The sequence below is a fragment of the Anopheles bellator genome, chromosome 1 (genome assembly GCF_943735745.2).
Source record: "Anopheles bellator chromosome 1, idAnoBellAS_SP24_06.2, whole genome shotgun sequence".
Classification (NCBI taxonomy): Eukaryota; Metazoa; Arthropoda; class Insecta; order Diptera; family Culicidae; genus Anopheles; species Anopheles bellator.
In genome coordinates, this window is record NC_071285.1 from 12,855,530 (window position 1) to 12,866,553 (window position 11,024).

At 50.5% G+C, this 11,024-nt stretch overlaps 2 protein-coding genes across 2 annotated transcripts in view; one reads left to right on the forward strand and one right to left on the reverse strand.

The window, feature by feature from the left end:
• The window catches only part of LOC131215047 (pumilio homolog 2), a 54,534-nt gene extending 50,656 nt beyond the window's left edge, over positions 1 to 3,878 (forward strand). The window contains exons 6-11 of the mRNA XM_058209425.1: positions 19 to 391; positions 1,393 to 1,573; positions 2,132 to 2,188; positions 3,253 to 3,336; positions 3,531 to 3,679; positions 3,742 to 3,878. Of these exons, the coding sequence (XP_058065408.1) occupies positions 19 to 391; positions 1,393 to 1,573; positions 2,132 to 2,188; positions 3,253 to 3,336; positions 3,531 to 3,679; positions 3,742 to 3,878 (981 nt within the window). The remainder of the gene's footprint in view (positions 1 to 18; positions 392 to 1,392; positions 1,574 to 2,131; positions 2,189 to 3,252; positions 3,337 to 3,530; positions 3,680 to 3,741) is intronic.
• Positions 3,879 to 5,362: 1,484 nt separating this feature from the next.
• On the reverse strand, positions 5,363 to 7,177 carry LOC131215048 (UNC93-like protein). Its single transcript, XM_058209426.1, has 6 exons — positions 6,619 to 7,177; positions 6,317 to 6,554; positions 6,089 to 6,248; positions 5,748 to 6,018; positions 5,511 to 5,673; positions 5,363 to 5,450 (listed from the first exon to the last, which is right to left on the reverse strand). The coding sequence occupies exons 1-6, from the start codon at positions 7,175 to 7,177 to the stop codon at positions 5,363 to 5,365; spliced, it is 1,479 nt and encodes a 492-aa protein (XP_058065409.1).
• Between the last annotated feature and the right edge of the window lie 3,847 nt (positions 7,178 to 11,024).

An 11,024-nucleotide genomic window follows, 5' to 3' on the forward strand; every position in this document is an offset into this window, starting at 1 on the left:
TCCCTCCGTGGGTCCGTGTCACCCCTGCACCACCACCACCACCATTCCTCCGGTGGACCGGGCACCGTGTCCTCGTCCTCGGCCCGGCCCGGATCCTGCGATCTCGAGCTGATAGAGCAACACGTCCGAAGTGCGTCCGGTGGCCCCAGCGATGAGTTACCGGAGCACCTGGACAAACCGTCGGCGGCGGCCATCGGTAGTGGTCAGTCCCTGCAGAAACGGCCACACCATCACCAGCACCACCACCCGCCGCAGCATCATGGCGGTGGCGAGACGAGCACCTCACCGCCGAAGCTAAGTCCTGCCGGTTCGGCGCGGCTCGATTCGACCCACAGCGACGACGACGACGACGAGGAAACGTCGAACCAAGAGTTTCTGGAGGAGCATCCAAGTAAGCCCAAAAAGGTTTAGTTCTTCTGATTTTAGCCCTTAGCCTACTACTACTTTCCCTAACCTATAGCGAGTTCATTGCGCATGACGTTTGAAACGTCACCTTCTTTTGTGGCCGAAATCTCAAGGAGCATTATCGAATTTCGATCGATGATGTCACCGCCGGGGTGCCCGAGGAAAAATCCAAAGTGGAAGCGAATTGTAATAATTTAAATTTATCGTCCCCAACGACCGTTAATTAGCGTCGGCCGTTGGAATTCAATCAATCATGGCCCCATGGCCACGGTCCCAGGCCGGTCTTCGATCATCAATCTCGATCGGCCGCGATGCTGCGATGGATGGTGGCGATGTAATGATGGTCGGTCGAATGTGTCCGTTTAATGTTTTCCCGACCGAAAAAAACAAACGCCGTATCTGTCGCCAGGCCCCGCCGCCGCCGCCACCGCCACCGCCGTGGCCGCTGGTGTATTTCAATAATTTACAATTTGATGCCATCGCCGGGGAAACGGGAACTCTGTTCCGCTTCTTGGCTGTGTGTCGGTCTCTTTCGCTCGCTCGCCTTTTGCCTCAATTCCTGAGTCAATTAATTTGACATTCTTTATTAACGCTTAATTTACGCTAAACATTTCCCTTAATGTGCTTTATTAGTCGCGCGGTGGCGGCGGCCGAGGCGACGGCGCGCAGACCGAGCATGATCTTGTGTTCATTATAGAGCGGTTACCCCTTACGGGCACGGACCAACCCCGTCCTCGGGTTATAAAAGGCCATTAAGTGTGTTGGTAGTTGCCGGAAGAGTCTCTCTCTCTCTGTCTCGCTTTTTATCCTGGTCTCTCTGGCCGCTTGTTATGTTGGACCGGCTACACATACGAGCGCGCATAGTGCGCACATAGTGGCCACGGCCAGCTGGCCTGTGCTGGGAATTCAATCAAAAAATGATCTATCGCTCCGTTCCGAAGTTACTCAATACGCCCATTCTGTCTCGCCTCGTCGCGATCTTCACAGATGAATTAACAATCAATCAAACTAATTGCAACGTGGTGGACGGTATCGATCTGGACGACATCAAGGAGTTCGCCAAAGCGTTCAAGTTGCGGCGGCTGTCGCTCGGGCTGACGCAAACGCAAGTCGGGCAGGCCCTGTCCGTGACCGAGGGTCCCGCCTACAGCCAGAGTGCGATCTGCAGGTAATTTTCCCCCATTGCTTTGCTCTGTGTGTCTACTACTACGTTTCTGCCCTTTGTGCAAAATTAGGACATTCTTGTTACGCTCAAAATTTACGGACTAAAGTACGGCCCACTTCGTGTGGCCAAAGATCTATTACTAAACTTCCGCGATTTGTGCGATTCAAAGTCACAGTTATGATTTCCCTGTTTCGTCATGTTCAACCATGTTGCGTCCATTCCTTCCTCATCACGATGGCCAGGACCCGTTTGCCAGGACATTGTTTCGTTGCACACTCATGGAGCCGCTCGATGAAATTGTGTCACAAAATTGGCCAAAAAATTCACGGGGCGCACCGGGGTTCCCAGGCAGGATTCCCGGGTTGACTTACTTACCTTACCTTTATTTTCTACATTTTTCTTCCCCGTTTCTTATGTTTTCGTTTGTCGGTTGTGTTGTGTTTCGAAAACCTTGAACAAACCCTCACATTCTCGCGGGACCACCGTGTGCGTCGTCAACTGGATCTGTCCGCAATTTTGAATCCCGTAACCGTTAACCCGAACGTACGCACACAACCACAGTGCCCTGGCCGCTCAGATGTATTGTGCAGCGCAGCTTTCGTCGCAGCAGCAGCAAATGTATGTATTGAACCGATAATGAATTTAGCAATTTAATTTTTCCTCCCACATTCCGGTCGGCTCCATCTTTGCTTGAAAGCCTCCCCCCCCCCCCCCACACTTTTGCGCCTGTCCCGCGTGCGTGTTTGTGAGTGTGTATGTGTGATGTAGACCCAGTAGAGTTCGGTATTAGAAGTATACTCTCTCTCTCTCTTTGTGGGACACTAACAATTACAAAGTAGCCAGGTACGAAGGTAAGGATGCTTCACAAAGAATCGGCGGACAGAACTTTTCGTGTTTTTAGAACCCTTTTTAGTTTATGCCTCTTCGGTACGACCTTAGGCGATCTAGTTTTATGTGTTTAAAATGAATCGACATTAAATCAAAGTTATGCCTAACTTTACTCTCGGTTACGTCCATAAAACGCATGCTTCTGTTAACCTGCACTACATAACCATCAGGCGAACGGAATGCTTTTGAGTTCCATTTCTCCACTAGATTGACTTTTTTACTTACCCCGCAGAGTGTCCTACCGCAAACCAACCTTCCCGTTGAATTGGCCAGGGCGTTGTGTCTTATGAGTTGCGATCGGGAATTGAAGCTTTCGTTCGTCAATCGATTACTTTTTACTTCAGTTCCATCTCGTTGCTAACGCGTCCGCTCCGGTACGGACCCGTAATCGGCCGTCGGCGCCGTAATCAATGTCCTGGCAAGTTCATGATCTTCCTGCCTCCTTCCTTCCTTCACACCGTTGCCTAAGGTTTGGTTTCATCACCGTATTGGCTAGTGCTTGTCGTTGGTTGTGAAAATTCACTAAATTTACTTCCTGTTTTTAATTTTAAGCATTTTTGCAATCAAAATTCAAAACTCCTTCCCCATCACGAGCTCTCTCGCTCTCTCTCTCTCTCTCTCTCTATTTCTCCATCTCTCCATCTCTCTTTCTCTCTCTCTCTCTCTCACTCTGTCTGTCTGATCGGCGATTGGTTTGATTATTGTTCTGTTCTTTTCTTCTTTCCAAATGTGCCGCCCAAAACTCCAAAATGCCCCGAATCATCCACCACCACCACCAACCACGCGAAAACCAGGTTTGAAAAGTTAGACATTACTCCCAAAAGTGCACAAAAAATAAAGCCCGTCCTCGAGCGCTGGATGAAGGAGGCCGAAGAAAGGTAAGAGGCGCGAGGCGCCACCGCACACGGCACGGTGCGGGGCGCGCGGCAATCTCGGTAGACTCGCGTATGTTGTATGTTTAATGCACGATCTTTCTTCTTGTCCACACGCCATCCCGTCACCCGTTTACACTATCTTCCTCTCCCCACTTTGGTTTTGCTGCTCCCGTTTCGTTCGCACTAAACCCAATCAGTCACTCGTCCAGGTACAAAACGGGCCAGAACCACGTGCCCGACTTTATCGGCGTGGAGCCGTCGAAGAAGCGGAAACGAAGGACCTCGTTCACGCCGCAGGCGCTCGAACTGCTCAACGGGCACTTTGAGCGCAACACGCACCCGTCCGGTAAGGTCCCCCAAGGTTTAGACCCCGAAAAGCACACCTAGTAACGTTTCCGATCGTTTTAGGCACCGAAATCACTGGCCTGGCGCATCAGCTCGGGTACGAGCGGGAAGTGATCCGGATCTGGTTCTGCAACAAGCGGCAAGCGCTCAAGAACACGGTGCGGATGATGTCGAAAAGCTTCAAGATGGAGAACACTTAAAGGGCGTCAAACGCACCGTCGGCTTCGGCGGAAACTTTTTAGGAAGAGATCGAAAGAATTACGAACTACGGTCGGGAACCGGAACCCGTGACCCCCCCACTAGTAGCCATATTAAAATAAGGTGCCATTCCGATATTGAGTATGTATAGGTACACGAGTAGCGTGTAGGACCTCCCCCCTCCCGTAGGCTATGTATTGGTATTGAAGGCGCGAGCAAAGGCCCCGGCAAAGGATTCCCGCTTTTCTACGCCAGGCGTGGCGGCGTTTGCCAATGTTTCTTCAACAAATCGTCACGACACCCTTCTCGGAACACACTTTCTATCTCTTTCTGTCCTACTACGATTCCCACGCTTTCTCACGAATTGGCGAAAGGTTGTTTGATTGATTGCAAACGGGAAACTGCTTCACATTTGGTGTGTGCATGTGGACACTCGTGAAACCAAAGTTCCTAATCTTTATGATAAGACAAGCACTGACACGCCGACACCTGGGAAACACATACAAACACACAGGACACGCTTCAAGCCGGGCTAACAGCGCCTGAGAGGAAACAAATAGCCCAAATGAACCTGATCAGCAAACAGTGGAACAAGCAAGAGGAAAGCAAAACATTACAACAATGAAACAAAAAAACACGATGTCCGTATGGTAAATGGAAACGAACCACATAGTAGATCCTTAGCGATGAATGTAATAATTGTACAAAAAAGGCGTAAACACACAAAAAGAACCTAACGGAACCTACTGAATTAACCTATTTTTAAGCAAGGTTTGTTAACTCTCGTTTTGCCATCTAGTTTTATGTTCACCGAGGGCTCAGTAGTGAACTCTTCCTCTGTCAGGAGCGTTGTTCGTGAATCTTCATTTGGCCCACCCGGAGCGAGGCCTCCACATTATCTCAACGTTTCAGTTCTTTTTGCTTTACTTTGCCTTAAAGCCACCGCGGCAGAACCGAACCCGACAAACACAAAATAGCTTAACAAGAAAACCCCCTAATGCACCTGTGTAATTGTAAAAACACGTGTCACACGGAAGAGAAAACACACGCGTGTCCCACACTCACACACCAGATAAATTCAGAAGCCAAACGAAAACAGAAGACGGGAATCAGTGCCGCAGGACACTCCAGAACGCCCGGGCGGAATCATAATGCAAGAAAGCGCAAAGATTATAAACTTAGACGATGAAGAAACCGGAACGCACCCAGAAACCAGTAACTAATGCAAAAACGGAACGGAGGAAAATTCACAGAAAATTGTGCCACACCATCAAGTGGCAGCTGGCAGGACACTGGAAGTCATTGCCGGGGGGTCATATCACTGTCGAGATAAGGGCGGCTATGGTTTAAGCTGTAAGGAGCCCCTTGGCACCTTAGGCAAGGTGCAAGCGCGCTAGGGGGACACTGTGGAAAATACATTTTGCGACGCAATATTTTGTATAATTCGTGTGTCTTATTTTTATTTAGACGAGAGCTACAACAGGATTCAATCCACCTGCTGGCTGACGGCTTCGAACCGCTTTTCGGTCACGGCGCGCTTCACACGGTACTCCATCAGCTCGATGATTCCGTATCTGTAACCGGAGGTGGTAGCTTATAAGAGATGCAACGATGAGGGGTTAAAGGATCCTTACCCAACGGTGCCGACGGTCATTATGCCGAGCACGAACAGTAGCTTTTGAAACGTGGACAAGAACGGGCTGGTTGCGTACATGATGACCGAACCCGTAGCTTCCCACAGGCGAAAGTTGCTGAACGCAGCCTCCTCGTTGCCAGGGAACAGGATTCCGCTCAAAGCTACCAGCACCAGAAAGAGAAAGAGAGAGAGCCGGTTAGCGAGTACACATAGATGGCGCTGGCTCCGAACGCACAGTTAATTTGAATCAACCAAACACCGTCAGCAAGTCCCCAGCACGATGCAACGGCCATGATGGAGTACTTGTAATACTCGCCGGTCGGGCGCCAGAGGAGCATAAACGTGACGAGTCCCGCGTGGAAAATGGCCGTTAGGAAGATGAGCGCCCGGCGACCGAGCTGCTTCGTAACGTACGGTGTAACGGCGGCGGCCACCGCATTCGCCAACCCGAAGCAAATCATCGCGTAACCGATGTAGCTGATCCCAAGCCCACAGGCCACGAATGACTGGATCGAATTAAATCAAATTAGCGCGCGCACTGAATTGGAGGAATGCCGCGGTCGGCACTGAAATTACCTTCGTGAAATCGACCGCAATGAACGCCTGCTCGACACCGATGAAGGCAGTGATCGGTAGCAGCAGCAGCTGGTACCGGTTGCCGAGCTGCCGCAGCGTGATGATTAGCATCCGCGTGCCGGACACCTGATCGGCCTGACCAGTGCGGATCATGCTGTACCTGTGTCGTGATCGGTGATTAATTCACCCATTAGACCTCATTCAATTACCCTCGCTGGGGTCTCTTACCTTTTGAGAGAATCAACGCCGATGGCTACCGAAACACTGGCCGCCACCATACACGCCAGGAAGATTCCGGTCAGCGTGTTCAGTTGGCCAGCATCCGGTCGCTGCAGATCGATTGCTCCTTGGGACGCATTCTCGCTCGGCGCCTCGTAGTTCGCCCCGCACGTGGACGACACGTTCACCGACAGGGACTGCACCGCTCCGGTCTCATTCCCATCCACCGTAGCGCCGTACGAAAGCACTGGGAAGGAAGCAAGAAATGCTAGATCTAGCTTAAGGGACCCCCTGCCCGAGCATATCATTACCCGTGAAGGAGATCAGATTGCCCAGGACCTGCGCGAGCTGGTAGAACACGAAGAACAGGCTAAAAAACTTGACGATCAGATACTCGGTCCGCACCTTACGGCGTGTCGCGACACTGAACGCTTCGGCGATGATCGCAAGGTAGGTGCATTTGGCACACCAGAGGGGCCCTCCACCGAACCCGACCGCCAACCCGCTCGGGATGAGGGTAGCGAACGAAGGATAGAACTGGGCCGCGATGTATGGCATGTACGCGACGAACGACACCACGACGGTCCACTTGCAGCCAAGGAACCGTATCACGAGCACCGGCAGGAAAAGGTTCGACACGATCAGCGACCCATAGATCGAGGCCAGGGTGTACGCGCCCAGCGATCCGTCCGTGTGGAGTGAACTCTGCAGGTTCGAGGTGCCGTGAAATGCCGTGAAGTGGACCATGAACGCAAACCCCAGCACGGCGATGTTCTTCACGATGCGCCACTTCTCCCGAGGGCCCAACTTTTCAATCGCTTCCAGGGCCTCCCGATCACTGGCCGTTAGTTGATCGATATCTTCCCGCATCGCACACAGTAGCTAGTTGAATTATAGTTCCCAAATCCAGCACTTCCAACGTTCCAACACCTGGCACAGTCGCACGCTAACTGAGGTCTGAGGGCGCACACGCTTTCCGAATCCGATCTTGAAGGTAGAACCTCGTTATGCAACTCCGGGCCTGAGGTTGGTGCATAAGTTCTCGCGAGATCCGTGGAATCCTCCGTGGAATATTTAAATCGAAGCTCCAGTAATTAGCTCACGAACGGTTCGCTCGCACCCAACATCAAACTGGTTTCTACACTTTCAAATTCGATCTTGTCCGGCCGGCCGACGCCGGCGGAATTGAGGGATAAACCCGCGGGGTTTCGGCCGAACAAGGCCATACTGCGGGGACACACGAAGCGTGAAAACTAGCGTAAAATTAATTTGTAACGTCAAAACGTTTACGCTTCGTGTGGCAGCAAAAAATTAAAAACGAAATGTCAAACGTGTTTACGTTCGTATTTTTGGTCCAAGAAAATAGAAATAGAAGAGAAATTAATTGATTTCTGAATATTGTTTTCTGTTTTTTTCCGATTTTGTTGCTATACCAGCAAATAAGAACTTAAATTATCCTTTGTTTGTAAGCAAAGCGTATGAAAAAAATAATTACGCTCGGGTTTACGGCTCGCGCGAGGCGTAAACGTTTTGACAGCGCCGCAGCAGTTTGGCATTAATCGTTAACGTCAAACTTGTTACGTTACGCATCGTGTGTCCCCGCAGATACAGCCACGGCACGCGGGCCTTAACTTTTACTAACTTCTACGGCGCCGACTACGAATATATTCGTGCCGTGAGCGTGAGCGTGAGTCAGTCGTAATCTCGCCCGATGATGGTGGTTGGAATTGATCGGTTCTCCCGGGATCGGGACATTTTGAGATCATCCAAAGATCTGAAAGCCGCCGTCCACTAATTCTTGGTGTAATGCGGATTGTTGTAGATGCAATAGGTGAGTAATGTTGCATCATCGCAGTGCACTTCAGGTTGATCTGTTCCGGCATTACTTATTACTGATTCCAACATGTCGTTTAGCTCTAACCAGTTAACAAGTGCCTCGGCGAAGGACATCCGCTGGGGCCACGACAGTGCATCGACTTATTAAGACTTTGAATTAATTAAATGGCCGCTGAAATTAATGAAATGAAACCAACGTAGCATAAAATTTATCACCGGGAAGCCCGATCGTCTGTGGTAAAATGTCCCCTGTAAAGTGTTTTCATTACTTCAATAGTCATCGTATTTTAATGGTGAAATGTTTATGTTGAGCATGCTCTTGCTGACGTTCAAAACCTACCTCGAATATGTCGAATGGAAACCAGATTTTGCTCCTTCGGACTACTACTTCGATATCTGACTGAATCGATCGGACTACGATCTCTGACTGAATCCTTTCGAAAGATGAGGAGTTCTATCGACACGGAATCTCGGAATTACCTTAAAGATGGGAGAAAGTAGCAGCTAACGATGGAAAATACTTTCATTAAACTAGTCATAGCCCGTGCTAACCGATGAATAATGAAAGCAGTTCTTCAGCACACCGCAAAGCAACATAAATTTATGCTTCTCCAGCAGAACCGAAAGAAACCTCTGCCATCCCTACGAAGGGCGGCCCTACAGGCGAGAAAGAGAAAACAGAGTTTGCAAAAGGCAGACATTAAAGGAGACAAAATGGGCGGAGCTCCGATGCTGCCGATGCTCGCGAGAGGAGATCCTGTTCCGAGCGAGATGCTGCATCCTTTCTTGGGGACTTCCGCTACCAAGTGCCGTTACGCCGTCGGAGGGTGCAAACTAACCTCAATCCCGAGACCTCCGGAACTGTCACCGCCGCCGATGGCGAGGTCACGTGCAGCGCAAAACACTTCCCTTGTCCACTGCACCGGCTCCGCTCCGGTTTGCCGGTTTTCCGGCGTGCGGCCCGAGATGGCCGTGAATAATTCTACATTAACTGTACCGCAGCACGGTGCGCCTCGCCAACCGGGTTGAAGGGGGCAAGTTGAAGATTAATGGCACTACTTTGACCGACCAGGGGGGGGGCTGCCTGCCTGCCAGTTTATGATTGCGGTGGTGCGTGGTGCGTAGGATCAAAATATTATCCATAACGGCGCGTGTGTCGTGTCGGTTTCCTTCCTTCCATTCTCGAGGAAGGAAGAACTTTTGGGTTTTGCTTTGGTTGGCCCCGTTTCGCGCGGTGCCATCAAGTAGGTGCAGATGGACCATTAATCCGGCGCCGGAGTCAATCTCTTTCCAATTATTTCGGGATGATGAGCTCGGGCGATGCCGCAAATTTGCCAACATAGTCGCATTGTCGTAGTCGTTTGTCACGCTCGGCAAGGTGGCTTACGGGTTGCCGGCGCAGCTAATCTGGCCTCCAGGAGCGAGATGGTTCATTTGAGGTTTTTTTTTTTTTCTGGGGCGCGAATTATGGGCAGCAGCCGTTGTTGATTTGGGATGGGAAGCATCGTTACCTATTCGATCAAAAATCCTTGAATGTCCTTTTAGAATAATTCTTGAAAACAGCCTTTCGAATGATCCTGGAAAAATATGGGCGTTCTGGATGCGAATTTATAGCGTGAAAAATGAATTATTCAAACCCTGCACTTGGTTCCGGATTGTTTAAGTTACCACTGCTTAAAAGTCCCTGCACAAGAAAGGGTTTCAGCCGATAGATTTATCGGGCTATAGGCCGGCCACCTAGCCCATCTTCAATCGGTTGTCGGAGTTAATAAATTGTCCATCGAGCGAGGGGCCCAGCCCATTATTGAGACGTTTCCGGCGTCCCAATCCGGACTCACTCAGTGGTCACTTTCAGCGATTCAGTCACCAAGGAACTCCCTATATCCCGGGAATATCCGTGATTCTTCGGGAATGAAACCGTGATTCTTCTTCAACCCCCGGCGAACAGGAAAAAAGATGTCCATATGGTGCATCATCGTAATAAGAAGTTGCTCTTTTCGGCCCGGAACCCTCGGGGGAACCGTCGGCCGGTCGGCTGATAGAATGTCACTGAGCCGTGTTAAGCAACACCAGGCCAGCCAAAATGTCAACCGAACCGTGGAGGGTGCGATTTTACTCTGCGCGAAAAGCGGCGCAAGAAAGCAAGGATGGCGGGCCTATAAAAAGGCGCTACCGTTTCGAGCGGCACCACAAACACCCGCCAGTCATTGGATACTTCTGGTACGGCCCGTGGTCCGATTCGTCGGACCACGGAACACCCGTTTCACCAAGGACTAGCAAACATTGAACAATTTTTGGTGCCCCTTTGCAGTAGCGAATTCAATTTCCTCGCGAAGGGGCTATCACTCGAACCGAACACGTAGTTTTAAGAAAGATCCGAACGGAGTAGTTCTAGTAGATCTTTAGTAGATCGTGGGCAAGACACGTTCGCCGAAGCGGTCAGACGAAGTCTAGTCGCGTTCGTAAACACGAATCGAACTTCTCAACCGAATTAGAGAACCACCAAGAAGATACGCAAAACACGGAACCACTCACGGAAGATTTGGGTTTTCCGCCACAAAAGCGCATCAACTCGGTGGCACGCTAATCCACGCTGAAGTTGATTCACCGTAAGTGCGGTAGATATTAGAATAATCTCATTGTTCGTAATGGACACCTCTAATGGGAGTTGGTTCCCGGATTTTCCTCGAATCCCACTTCCGCCCAAAACCGTTACAATTAATTCACAAACACAACGCGCCGTGCGGGGGCTGCCATATTGTCGTCGCCTAGAGTCACCCTCCCGGGCGCGAGTCCTCCGCAACAACTCCATCACTCCGTACACAACCTATCACAACCGGTGCAGCGTTCCCTCGGGACCGAGAGAGATTGATCGTATCTG

Bases quoted from the DNA above. Each gene is read 5' to 3' on its own strand.
- LOC131215048 (XM_058209426.1), bottom strand. From the start codon at position 7,177: ATGCGGGAAGATATCGATCAACTAACGGCCAGTGATCGGGAGGCCCTG. The intron at 6,019-6,088 runs GTAATTTCAGTG...AATTCGATCCAG, and splicing joins TTGCGGTCGATTTCACGAAG to TCATTCGTGGCCTGTGGGCT. The intron at 5,451-5,510 runs GTAAGGATCCTT...CTCCGGTTACAG, and splicing joins ATGACCGTCGGCACCGTTGG to ATACGGAATCATCGAGCTGA.